Genomic DNA, 14587 nt, shown 5'->3' on the forward strand with positions numbered 1-14587 from the left:
TTGTAGTGTTTTATGTACCCTGCATTTGATTGCTTGGTATGCATAGGTCTTCTTGACCAAATTGAATGACGTCCGTTGCGTGGAAGTAATTTTATTTCAAGCGCAAACAGCGTTGGACCAAGGGATTGGACACCCGTGATCAACAGCCGCATTTGCTCACTGCACTTTGCGGCGGGCTGCTACGGGGTGAATCCTGTGTTGGCGAAGCAGTTGGGTCTGCCTGGCAATACAAGGCCCCTTCTCGAGGCCGGGTCTAGCCCTACTCCAGCTGAAAGCAGCGATTCACTCGCCAAACGTCCGCGACATGAGGTGCATAGTTGGTGTTTTGTGCTCTGACAGTACGGCCGGGGCTGATAAATACATTGCATTTAACGCAGAGCTGGCCAGGCGAGGATCGCGAGCCTGCGGCTTCTTCCAGATCGTTGTCATCATCACTTGTCGACGTTGACCGTGACGACGACGATGTTGGCAACAGACACAGCAGCACATGTGCTCCTAGCGGACGAAATCCGAAATGTCAGCTGGACGTGACGTCACCTTTTTATGCGGCCGCGGGATCAGCTGGGGTGTGGCCTCAACATGGCCGCGAGGTAGCACTGCCAGCACTACAATGTGGCGGGCTTTCCACTCGTTTTGAATCGCATTCGATACCGGATATGTTAATCAATATTGCAGATATTATTCATCTCTCCGCTGCATTTTGAGTAGCGAATCGTTACTAGGGGGTCAATAGCCACTCGCGGATGCAAAAAGATCCGCATGCGTAAATTTGATGTCAGTGCTCCTTTAATCCCAAAAGTGCATGGTTATTTTATTAGCAGTATTTTTCGATCTGAAAAGCCTCTAAACTGTACGTACACTTCCTCCAGCAACGCTGTAAAGCGATAACGATGCCAATAGCGATGCCGATTCGCCGCGAGATCGGGCTACAGGTGGCAGCACCGTCCCGCGCTAGTGTGGATAGGCGGTTGTCGGCGTGTATACAAACGCACACAACAGCGCTTCGTTGTGAGCGATTTGACACGATTTCCGGCAAACAAAATGCCTTGACTGCAGCTTTCTGGTAATTGTGTGCTCTTCATTTCCGAATTATTGCACGAAGCGCGCTGAACATTACTATTACTGAGAGAAGCGCATTCTGCCAACGAACGAGTTGCTCGCCTTCGGCAACAGTCTGCGTTTTCGCAATGGATGACATTTTCTTGTTGTCTTATTTGTACATGTTTAGCTTGTGTTCCACTTACTACGCACTGCTGTAGTGCGACTGAATTAAGTATTTACTTCTTGTTCATCTGGATAACACCCCAACAAAAAGAAAGCCCGAATTCCTGCACGATGAGTTCAAATAGCACTATGTGCACTGCGTGCTCAAATATTCATCCGAATTTCTTATTCAGTTCTCCATGAAATGTAGGACAGGTTTGGTTTACTGAGGAAAACTACGTGGCTGACAGCGCTTTAGCGCTACTGGGACGTTTAACACGCACACGCTTGTTTTTATTCCAGTAACAATACACAAAGGCAACTGTACAGCATAGAACTTTGTTCGATTGATTACTTGCACGACAGTAATGGGACAAAGGCCCGGTTATTTCACGGGACCAAAGTATGTTTTTTCGTGCGAATAAAGTCCGCTGCCTTTGGTCAATATACTATAACAACGCAACACAAACGCTAAGATAATGCAAAGAAAAAAAGATGTGGCTTCGCGTGAAATCACTACGACATAATTGTAAAGTACGCCATTTGGGTTAATTTTGACCATTAGGGCCCTTCAACGCGTACCTTAATCTAAGTACACGGGTGTCTTTGTATACATTTCGCCACACGTTATAATTGCGCAAGGAAACTCAGTTTTGCGATTTCCGTGTCATTGCATTTTCTGTTCTGTTTAGGGGACAATTTAAGTACCGAAGTGTCAGACGTGACTTTATTTTTTTTATTTATTTTTTTTTTTATTTACAAAATACTGCAGGCCGTGTGGCCCATGCAGGAGGGGCAGGGTACAACATAAATACACGTACAATGCACAATTTGGTATCATAAACAAGTCAGGTAAAGATAAAAACAACTCTAAATAAAAAGTAATTAGGAAATAGTGAGGAAGTAATTCTGTATTGATTCAGTCGAGTCGAGATGATCAAAAGGTATCAGGTTCCATTCTTCTATGGTGCGGGGAAAAAAAGAATATTTAAAGAGTTTAGATCAGGCAACATAAGGGGAGAGTGTGAGGGAATGGGAATGACGGGTTTTCCTAGTCTCAGAAAGGGTTATGTAAGGACTGGGATCTATAAAAAATGTCACAGAAATATGTTACAGAAAATATTTCTCTGTAGTGGGACCAGGACCATACACAACTAGAGCTCGTCGCGTAACCTATAAAACTACAGTCCCGAAGTTACCCGCCTAACCACAACGCGCAAGTGCATGAGAGCTTTTTTTTTGTTTGTTTTACCACCGAGCCTCTAAAAGACTCGCATGAGATTTAATACTTCTCATCTTTAGGACAACGCCAAGTGCATTTTGCAATGCGCTTGAGCCACAGAGTGGCACCTACACTGATATGACTCTCGTGAACGGAGGGTACGACGACCACACACAGCACTCGACAAATGCACTCACTGATCTTATAACAGTACATATACAGCCGATCAAGGCCAAATGCTTCTTTACATCGTGTTAGACATACGTATGAGCGGTTAAAGTTGCACTAACGCAAAGGAGCAAATCGCCTTTGGGGACTTGCATGACGTACGCGCACATGCAAACACAACGTGGCTAGCACACGACGCATGGAGCAATGCACTAGGCGCGGTTCAGCCAGAAGCCGCCAGGCGGCGACTCCGCTCGATCTCGCGGCCAATAGCGATGCCGATAGCCCTCCTCACATTATGCTCAAGGTTTTGCTTTCACAAGAGTGGGTGAAACCGTGATTACCCACCTCCATATTGACATTTTTGACTGTTTTGGAATATAAAAAGCAGGTAGAATAAGTTTTCGAAACGCTGGTGATCACGTGAGACCACCTTACCGCCTCGCAAGCTAGGCGCTCATGGCCTCCGCGATTAGTTCTGGCACAGGGTTCGTTTTAGACAATACAATAGACAATCCTTCTATTAGTGGGGTTATCTCAATTCGTGTTCTGAGCGGTTGTCGGTCCCTTCAACACAACAGCCTTCTCAGCAAAACAGATGTATGTAAAATACACGTATACTTTTTCTTCATTCACTGTTGAACATTAGGGATACGAGCTATTTGCATGACAAACAAGTTTCAATAAGCTGCAACGTTGTTCACACTATTACGCTGCACCTAATGTCTTTGCGGAGCATCAGTATCCGCTAAATAAGAAAGATATTCCAGTATCTGTATTACAGTACCTGCATTCCTGTATCTGTATTCTGGGATACTTTTATAGTCCTTTTACAAGAGTATCCCAAAATATCCCGTTAAGTGAAAGACAAATGTATCTCAGTATCTGTACTTTAGGCTTCCAACACTTGCATTTGGATACCTGTATTCAAAAATGCTTTCCGAGTATCTTTGGCCAGTCCTGAATTTGTATGCTTTGCTCACTCTCCTCCAACTACTAGAAGTAAAGGACAGGATGCAAGTTCGAAAAGGGCGGGGGAAAGGAAAGAAAGAGCAGAAGGAGGCTATTGAGATAGTATGCCAAATGGGGGGAGTGAGGAAGAGAAACATATATAAAAGATAAGGGGTGGAGAGGCAGCTGGCTAGTACAGGGGTGTTCGCTTCGACCTGGCAGAATGGGGGTGGGGGCATTGTGCTGAGTCACGAATCATCTGGGGTTCAGGAAGATCGCACCATTGTATATTTGGCTAAAAGATGCATCACACATGAACAGTAACTGAGCATGAAATGTTTTTGTCGGAACAGTTAAAATTTCTTAGATGAAATGATTGTCTCACTGGTTGTCGTGTACCTGCGAGATGAGATGGAAACAACAACTCCCTCTGAAATGTTTATAACCATTGGCTGGAGGGCATAAAACTAGAAGATAAGATACGACTCTATATTTTCTGTCTTTCGTGAACCGGAAGTTCGGAATATATAAAGTTCGTGTTCATCGAAGTTGTGACCTGCTACATTAAAATGCTGTGCCACTGTTTTTGGTAACTTCGATTTGCAACGGCACCGAAATTCAAGGTCGTGGCAGCAAAGTTTTTCCGCCAAAAAAAAAAAAAGAAATACAGTGCATGTGGCCCTCCTCACAGTCTTCTCACTCTCATTCATGGCACGGCGTATTACAATGACCACTCACAAACACAAGAAACGCAATGGCAACGCAATCACAGAACAGGAAGCAGGGCACGGAAGCACCTCTGATGATGAGCAAATGCAAGAGATCTAAGTAGCAAACACAGATTTTGGAGGCCTTACTTTTGCCGACTACATCGTCATAGATAACATCTTGGAATACAGATGTCGAAAGCCATGCTTTTGCTCGCTGGACTCTGAAAATTGCCATGTGTGTTTTGAGTTGACTTCAGGGCGTGATCATCAGGGGGGGGAGAATCAAATTATGACAACAAATTTCAGGCTCAGACACTTAGAGGGCGAGCTGCTGTAGGATATAGAGGGTTTTTTGGGTGTTTCTGCAAGTTTTTTGCCCTTTCGGAGCTGGATTATCATGATTCCGATGGAAGTGAAGAGATCGCGAGAGATCTGTCCCAGACTTCGACGACATCGTGAACAGAAGCAATGTCGACGCCGGCGAAGCAAGAATGTGCCGCTGCCAGAATTTCAATAAAGTTTTTTCAAGAATACCGCATTGAATTCAATGTCTCAATTCAATATGAGCCAAATCCAACTTTATCATGCTAATAATGGTGAAATCTGCTGCATATTTTTTAACTGATTGTGGCCAGAAACTTTCCCTAGCCGACATGTAAAACATATCATAAAATAGCTTTGACAGCGTTGCATTTAGGTTGCATAGCAAATTTTTGCCGTTTTCTCAAATTCCCTTTGGATGGATTTGACTCATTTCGAAAAAAACTTAGAGGTCGAGCTGCTGCAGGATTAGATGAGATTCAAGAAGGCCAGTGTTGCACAGATGCGGTCCTACAATCAGGGCGTGGAGTGGGGGGAGCACTTTCCCAAAACGAGGAAATTTGAAATTAGCAGTAAAATTGTGGAGGATTTTGCTCAGAATTTAACAGTAACGCCATACAGTCAAATAATAGTCATACCAAAGCGAGCCAACCAGACAGAAGATGAGCTTCCCTACTAAATGAAACCGAAAATAGCTCCAGTGACCTTATTTGCAGCAACATTTCCCGTATGGCTGTCATTATTATATGGACTTGTGGGAAAAATATAGAGGAGTAAGAAGGAGTAAGATAAAAGAACCCGTTTCAAATGAAGAAATATAGGATAAAGAAAGAAAAAGAAGACGAGATATTGAAGACAAAATTGAAAAAGAATGTGAAGAAGAAGCAAGAAAAGGGCACGAGAAGCAACGTGGCCGGGAGAGAGCAGTGAGAAGCAGAGTGCTTGGAAAGAGGAGAGGCGCGGACGAGCAGTAGCAGCGGCACGACGTTCGCATGATGACCTCTAGCAGGGCTCCTGGCAAGGACGTGCCCCAGTCTTTACAGCAATGCCCTGTGAGCTGCGGAGCGTGACGAGGAGTCGAGCTCGGCCCAGCGACGTCATCCTCGTGAGGACGTGCCAGACGGTCTACGGCTACACCCCGTAGGCTGCACATCAAAGGACGAGCGGTGACCTGACACTGTGGGGACCTGACGCTGCGGTGACCTGGCACTGCAGGGACCCTACAGTGCTGCCGACGAACGTGCACCAGCAACGCGACAAGCCTGACAACTTGACAATGGAGCCGCAGCATGTCACAGGTGATGCACTGTAAATATGACTACTTGTTTTTTGTACACAGTGCTTAAACGGCCCCTCACCAGGTGACAACGAATTTTAGTTAGACACTGGAAGTTGTTGCGCGCCCAATAAACAGCATTATGCCACAACAATTTTTCTAATCGGTCGGTTAGAAGCTGAGAAAAACCGATGTTTTGAGGTGGCGCGAAACCATAATGCGAGGAGGCTAGCTTGAAACCCTTGCCGCTTGCCCCGTGTAGCCTTCACAAACCAAATCCCTTCCCTACCCTCTTCGGCACGCGAGCGGGAGGATCACATGACGCATACGCATGAACACATCACGCGCACACAATGTCAGGAGCGCATGACGTGCCGGAACCAGCCCGTGCCCCCGAGACGCGAGCGGTGTTGTGGTGGCATTCTTTGCGCTTCATCTCTGAAGTTACGCCGAATGCGCCCTCGCCGATCACTTGGCCTTCAAGCAACCTATGACTTAGCACGAACGTTGCGACATTTCTACAGACGCGAGACTAGTGGTGTGCCGCATGAACATCTAGCTATACGTGGGAGGATAAATGAGCCTAATGAGCGCTGGAACGCGGTAGAAAATTAGTTTTGCTGGGAGGGGCAGCGTCTGCACGATGCGCAAAGCGCGAGAACACGAACGCATGCAAAACGGAGGTAGATTAGCCTCGCATCTCGCTGCAATTCGCAGTAAAAATTAAAAAAGAAAACGCACACATTCCGTTTGTGTGTTTTATTATTGCTCTCAAGTTTTATTATTCTATTCAAGCAACAAATTATACAAACTACATGTCGTGTCAAATAATTATTGCAGTGTCACGTGCTACTGTTGGCGACGTCAGAGCACAGCTGTCAACGTAGAGGAGCGACGTCACAGGACTACCATCTACGTAGGGTCATTCCCTCATGTATGTCATCCCCTCATTCTCTGGGCGCGAGCCCGCGAGAGGAAGGGCAAGCAGTGTTCAGCTTGAAATTAGACCCATTTTCCCTTAGCGTAGCATTGCAAATTTTGACAGACGTGATCGTGAACACCCAATGTATGCATTGCGCTCGTCAGCTCAAAATAGTCAAACCTGGTGAGGGGCCCTTTAAGAGAGTGTTATAGTTCATTTTGTGTGCTTTTTGCTGCTTGGGTTCTTCGTATTTGGGTTTTTCAGTATTAAAGATTGTTCGTGCTCCACAGCGTTCCTGTGTCATGTTTTTCAATCTATAGAGACCATGACAATGGCACAGTGCGGTGCACGGCTTCAGTTTTCGTGTAAATGACAGGTGACGAAGCAGGATGGCGCGGGAATTTCACCCCTGGGCCTTGATTGTGCATGTGTGGCACGCATTTCGCTGCAGTACATTGGTGCCATGCGGGAAAACATACTAAGATTGGAAAGGGGCTACCATCTGTCACGGGACAAAGCACAATTTGCCCCTTGTACGCACCATATAAAAACGAGTACCACTACGATCACGGGCACCAAAAAACTTCACTGGCAATTATTTAGAGCTGTCAGTGACATTGCTGTAGCCCTATGAAACAATAAACATTACAACATATGTTTCTGATAATTCAAATAGAATCCTGGGATCCTCACAAGTTTGAATTATTCAGGGTCTGTTGTAGTCCAAAAAGTATTTATCACGTATTATAAAAAAATTAGCTTTTTTTCATCATGACGCAACTAACAATATGTTTGAGAATTAGACTAGGCTTATGGGATTATTAATGTCAAATCAATGTCAAGTGGATTCGAAAAAAACAGGATTTGGAGAGTAGCGGGGTGAAAGTTAAAATGCACCTGTTACGATTGCTCTCACCTGTAAATTTATTTACAGGTGAGAGCATTTAGGTATCGCAAAGAGCAAGCTCTTCGGTATCTGCCAACAAGAGCCGGCGTCTTTTTTTCTCACAGATCAGGATGGCTTGCAAGACACCATCCTCGTCGACGACATTCTGTTTCCTGAACAATCGCGCCGCTTGCAAGACATTTCAGAACTCTACATCTACTGCTACCAGCTGTACGGCACGTGCGGCGCAGAATAGAAACTGTACTGCGTAGTCACAGAACGCTCAAGTACAGTGCGTGATATGATGTGCCATGTCATGGTTCCCGCATGCCACACTCTCGCATGCCGGACGCTCTCCCACTCCGCCGCTCCAAAGGCAAGGAGAGCATCGAAACGCATCCTTTCCTCGCAGCCGCAGCGGCCGCGCAACTTGAAAATTGACTGCGCAAAACCTCAAGCCAGTGTTGCAGTGACTTTCGTTCCCTTTTCCGAATTTTCCCTGATGGCTGCACGAATTCCCATAGTTTTCCCCGAGTATTTCCAGACTATCCAAAATCTCTGAGAATTCCCAGGTTTCCCTGTTGGTAGACACCCAGAAGTTTTAAGCGACAAAAATATTTTACGTTTTGAAGTTTGCCATAGTGAGCCCCCATAACACAAATATAAACTAAAGAAAAAAATTAAACAGCACATAGGTAATGTGAACATTTAACCTCTAAGTGTAGCTTTGCAGCAGTAGGATTTTTCCTGAACAGGTGGTTGCATGCCACAGTGGTTCCAGCTACAGTGCAATAACCTTTGCAGCCAGGCAGTAAATGGTAAAATACATCTATCCATTCGCTTCAAATACAGTTGACTTTCCCTAATTTAAACACTGATAAATTTAAACTGAGTTAAACAGACTTTGAATTCTGGTTGGTCCAATGTTTTCAAAGCAATTTTAAAGCCACCTAATTCAAACTACTACATTGCATCGATTCGGTTAATTCATACTTTTTGCCTGTCCGTGCCTGCAAATATCTGCTGTCTTTGCAGCTTCTAGCTGAACATTTGCACTTTTATGCCACTAACCTCTGCAAATACAGCCGATTGCCTGCCTATAAAGCCACCAAACTGTGCAGAGCAACGATTGCATATTGACAAAGGATGAAAGAAAATGGAACAAAAAAAAAAACGAGGCGGTCTTGCCTGGTCGATCGTGTGCAACACTTCTGAAGTCCCTTTCGCTACAAGTACACTGGTGCCTTGTAGCACCAGTGTCCTGAGGAAAAGTGGACTAACATTAGGACGGGGCTACCAGCTGTCATGGGACACGAGCACATTTTGTCCTTTAATGACACACGCATGTCTGTGCTGTACCATTACGAGCACCAGTATGATCACTGACATCTAAAAACTTTACCGGCGATCTTGCAGATCTGTCTATGACGTTGCTGCCGCCCTGAGAAACAATAAACTTTAGAACACAAGTTGGTACGTTGCCTTGTGTCATATTTGTGATAACTCCTGATAATTCAAACATAATGCTGAGGTCCTCTCGAGTTTGAATTATCAAGAACCCACATGTGCCTCGAGATATCAAAAATATTAAATTTGTGTCAACGTAAATTCCAATTACTATAATATTCGTTCGAATACTCGAAGTGTTTGAACAATCGCACGGGCCTACTTTTATCAACTGGCTACACTGTCCAGGATGAGGCGTCATTTTTATGAGTAGTACTCATGAAACAACGACGAGTTCTCGTCAACATCACCTTACCAATTATGGCTCCCAGACGAATTGGATCCAGGACTTTTCTGCTGTCGCCGAAACCCTTATTCCTCAGGCATTTGCCCTGCAGCTCTTCAGGGGTGAACACGGCTTGGCAGAGTTTGCGGACGAACTTGGTCGCAGTGAGGTTCGCCATTGTCCAAATCTCCTCCAACTGCTCCTCCTTCACCTGTGACACCTTCACCAATCTGCACCTGAAGCGGGTGAAGCAATAATAAAAAAAAAGAATCCGCAATGTGAACACCAACAAACCAATGCTTGGCAAGAAGAACAAGGAGGTCAGATGGGATAATTAGATATGAGGTTTTACACTGCCAAAACCACGATACTGTGAGGTACTGTAGTGGAGTCTCTACATTAATTCTGACCATATGGAGCTTATGTGGCAAGAAACCTAAGCACATGGGCGTGTTTGAATTTCACCGTCATCGAAATACGGCAACCTGTGGCCGAAAGTCATCAGACTGTCTTGTTTTTTATTCTGTTAGTCACCAATGTATGATGAGGAGACGAGACGAAAAGTGAGGCAAGTGGAGAAAATTAAGTGCCAAGTTTAAGCGAAATGTAAAAAAAAAACTTCAGGCCTGCATAGAATATGCAGTAAAGTCCCTGCGAAAGCTGGAAGAGCGGCCTTTCTAGATTCCAACGTAAACTCTCTTGGGACAACCGCTACAAGTACACTTGCAAGGTACCCAATACGCCATAAATCATCATAATTTTTGTGAAGTCGGGAAGCACCCCCTACGCCATTGTTTGCTACTATGCGAAGATGCGTCGTACCCGCTACACATCTGTAAGGCATTGTGTGCACGATGAAGATTTATGGCTGAGCCTATTGTAATGGGTTGGAATCTTTAAACGACCCACTTGTTACGCAATTCACATTGTGTGGCGCCTGGTTGTCAATTTACTCTTCTACCATGTTATGACTGTCTGTGCTGGCCGTGCGCGTACTTCCGAAGCTTCCGGAGCATGCTGCTCTCGGCCGTCGCTCGACAGTTTCGGTTCTGAAGTGCGTATCACGCATCGCGATGCCTGAAAAGTGTTCAGAACATCTGAATTTCGGCCCACTTGAACACAATAAAATTCGGCTGAGGAATTTAACCTATTGTATCTGACCAATATTCTTATCAGCCGGGTTCGTATCACCAAGATTCTACTGCATATCTTACGATGAAAATCCATTGAACATCCCACAAATGAACAAATACGTAGGACGTTTTCATTTGACGAGTGCTAACGTCTGTGGATTTTCCACAGGATAGTCCACTGCGAATCCGCATGTTGAGATCTAAGGAGCATGTATAACTTTTTTTTATTAAGTGAGACGTGAGTGAAATCTGGCAGGTGTGAGTAGACGTGACGGTCATATATGCACCCCCCCCCACTCTTCAGCATTTCAAAATTACTGGCAAAGTGGGGGGAGTGGGGGGGGCGCTTTCCCGGAAGAGCACCAAAATTCAGCAAAGTTTTCACGCCAGAAAAAAAATGGAGTGCATGTGGACTTCCTCAGAAATCTTCTCCCTCTCGTTCATGGCATAGCACATTATGACGACGGCTCACAAATACAAGAAATGCAATCCTAACACGATCAGACCACGAGAAGCATAGAAGTGTCTTTGATGATGAGTCAACACAAAAGCTCTAGGCAACAAACAGATCTCGGAGGCCTTGTTTTCATTGAATACAGTATCACAGACACCATCTCAGGAATACATATTACAAAGGCCATGCTTCTGCTTGCGGGACCATGAAAATCTTCATGGGTGTCTAGCGCTAAGTTTAGGGTGCCGGAAAAGAGAAAATTTTGACGGCAAATTTCAGGCGCAGGCAATTTGAGATTGGGCTGCTAAGCAGGGCTCAGTGAATGCTACCGAGGGCTTCTGATATGGAGCAATTTTTGGAGCAGCAAAACTTTCATTTTGGAGCACTTTGGAGCAACAAAAAGTTCCATCTTGGAGAACTTTGGAGCAGCTAATTTTGCATCTTGGAGCACACTGGAGCAGCGACTTTCACATCCTGGAGTACACTGGAGAAGCATGTTGCATTTACATTCAAACACCTGAATAATTATTGCCACGCCCACATCTTGTTTTACTTTGTTCTTGGGTTTGACCAGCAAGGACGGTTATCAATGCTCAAGGCTGTCTGCGAAGCGTGTTCGAGAAGCTTCGCGATTGTAGGAGATTGTTTTGTTAAGATTGCGCGCAAGACGCGCACATTCGAGCTTATTCTAGAACTTGCGCGACAACCAGCGATAACGCTGGAATATTCCATGGCACATGTATAAATGCCGACGCGCTTCATTTTTTGTCAGTTGATCGACGGGCGACGCTCTGTTCACCGCTATCAGCGTATTGCTGTAGCTTTCAGTTTCTCGGCCACAAGTTCAGCCTAATAAAGAGTTTCATCTCGACGTGCTAACTGCTGCCTTCGTCGACGTCACGACCACGTGACATTATTATACGGCTCTTATGAAGGAACTAGAAACATTTCGATTCATTGCAAATCTCATTGAGAAAATCATCTCAGGAGCCCTCCATATTTCACTCGATAATGCAAAAATAATGGCGTCATGCCATTCGTGTTCTAGAATGACCTATTCAGCGATTTCTTTTTAAAAACTAGCAAATAAATAAAATACTGAATACTGAAAACTGTACTTTATGACGTAATACTCTAAATACATCTACGTAATTACCAGCAGAAGTGGTAGACAAATGCCGCGACATACAACAGTGCCTCAATGCTAAAGATTCATGCTGTCACCATTGTATTCCCCTAAAGCGACTCAAAGGCAAAGGCCTGGTACTTTTTCTCCTCGATCGATTGTATTTTTGGGCGCAACATGACATCACTTAGCTGGGCTCGGAAAAGCAACTTACTTCCGACCACCTTCCACTCTGAGAGTCACTGTCTCGCCGTGAAGCATGCAGGTTGCCGTTCCAGACCACCTGAAACCGTGGAGGCCAGTAAGGCGAGCATTCGCGAAGAGTGTCCAAAGCTGCGATAGCAAGATGAAATTAGAAAGAAGAACTCAGGAGAAAGCTTTTACAAAAGAAAAAGGTCGTAAAAGAGTGCCAAAAAGAGGTGGAATGCGTGAAATATCGGCCTTGTGCCACCGCCATTTGCACCAAAAAAACGTGTATCTTTGAGCGCGATGGCAATCGGGGGCCCCACTCCTAAGGAACGTCTTCGGGTCACGTCGACGAACAGAGCAGAAGAAAAGATAGGATGCTGCTCATATTTGGCAGTGAAGCTTGGCATACAGACTACAGCAATGCTGTAAACAGTGAACAGGGCGCGACAGGAATCGGAGAAACTCAGAACAAGCAGCGAGAAAGCGGCAATATGCAACAGTACAGCAAGAGAAAAAGAGAGAGATACAACTGGAAAAAAGAGAAAGAAAAATAGAGAGAAATAAAGGAGGGCAGAAAAAGTTACTCATGAAGTGCAAGCAAGAGAAAGCGTGAAAAACAGAGCAGAGAGCCGTTGACCGTCAAATAAAGGTGAGAGGGAACAAAATAGAAAACCTCAAAACAATACAAGAACAGAAGAAGCGGAGAAGAAAATAAAGAGACAAATGGACACCCATCGTCCCGCACATATGCTGCCGACATAAAAGGCGACTGGCAAAACATGCACACAGAAACAGAGGAAAAAGTCATGACGTCGACAAAATCGCTAACGTGGCAATTGAAAAAGCAGGCGTCCGACGACGGAAAATGAAAAAAAACAATGGCGACTGATACGAAGAACTGACAAGCGGTCAAATAGCAGCAATAAATATGCTTGAAGGCGGCGTGGGGAAAGTCGCGAGATTTCTTCGCGGACAATGTCTGCGATCGAAAAATCCACTTGAGGCTGCGGCGAAGGTAATAGCTTGCGCAACTTCCCCCGCACGATCGCTCGGATGGTTTCGCGCAAGTCGTCGGTGGCTAGTGAGTGCACTTCGGAATTGGTTGCAGACAGCGTCGAGCGGTTGTATTGTTTCGTCCGCATGTCCAGTGTCTTCTCAGATAGTCGTAGCCTCGGTGAGGAATTCGCCCGTCGTGGGCGGGTGGCGGACAAGTCCCGCAAAAATTCTTGTTTGACACCCCGCATGAGCAGGCAAACTGGACGACTTTTGTCTTCCGCCATCGCAGCGTCGGCCTGACGAAATCAAGTCGAGTCATCTCTTCCGTGAAGATGGTGACGTTTTCGTTTGGCAGCTGCACCCGGGTCTCCAGCAAAGAAGCGGCTCTTTCCCTGCGAACGACGCTTGTGAACGTGTGCAGGAATGCGCTGCGGAAAAGATCCCAGGTCTGCATCGAGGACTCCCGATTCTCAAACCAGGTTCTGGCCGCGTCTTCGAGGTAAAAGTACACGTGACGCAGCTTGTCTTCATTGGTCCAGTTGTTAAAGGCGGCGACACGGTCGTATGTTTCAAGCCAGGTCTCCGGGTCTTCAAACGACGACCCGCGGAAGGTTGGCGGCTCCTTGGGATGCCGAAGAAGGATCGGCGCAGGCTGCACGGGGTCGGTCATCGTCGCTGCGGTCGATCTTGGGATCTGCGACTGTCTGTCTTTTTCGGGAAGGAGCCCGTGCTCTGGCGGAAGTCCCTTCTGCCTGCGGCTTGTTCGACGATCCGGGTTCTCCTTGCCGTCGTCCTCGTCGCGGCTTGGGCTTGGGTCAGCGCTTCGCGGGGGCGTCCGGATCATGGAAGAAGCAGCACCTCCACCAGATGTCACGTGGTCGTGACGTCGACGAACACAGCAGTCGGCGTTTGTAGGATGAAACTGTTTATTTGGCCGAACTTGTGGCCGGAAAATGAGAACTAGAACTACAGCAATGCACGCTGTACAATGATAGCGGCGAACAGGGCGTCGTCCGTCGATCAACTGACAAGCGGTCAAGCGCGTCGGCTTTTATACAGGCGCTATGGAACTTTCCAGCAATATCGCTGATGGCGGCGTTATCTCTCGGGAAAGCTGGAACATTCGCGTGCGGCGCGCAATCTTAACAAAACGATCTACCAAAATCGTGAAGCTTCTCGAACACTGCTTCGGGGCCAGCGTCGAGCGTTGATAACCGTCCTTGCTGGTCAAACTCGAACAAATCAAAATAAAAGAAGAAGCGGGCGTGGCAATATGTGGGGCTTTACGTCCCAAAACC

General features: G+C 46.0%; 1 protein-coding gene across 1 annotated transcript in view; it reads right to left on the minus strand.

The window, feature by feature from the left end:
• The window catches only part of LOC119402268 (uncharacterized), a 66854-nt gene that overhangs the window by 1094 nt on the left and 51173 nt on the right, over window positions 1–14587 (minus strand). The window contains exon 6 of the mRNA XM_049418563.1: window positions 9422–9627. Within this exon, the coding sequence (XP_049274520.1) occupies window positions 9508–9627 (120 nt within the window). The 3' untranslated portion in view covers window positions 9422–9507. The remainder of the gene's footprint in view (window positions 1–9421; window positions 9628–14587) is intronic.

The sequence above is a fragment of the Rhipicephalus sanguineus genome, chromosome 8, assembly GCF_013339695.2.
Source record: "Rhipicephalus sanguineus isolate Rsan-2018 chromosome 8, BIME_Rsan_1.4, whole genome shotgun sequence".
NCBI lineage: Eukaryota > Metazoa > Arthropoda > Arachnida > Ixodida > Ixodidae > Rhipicephalus > Rhipicephalus sanguineus.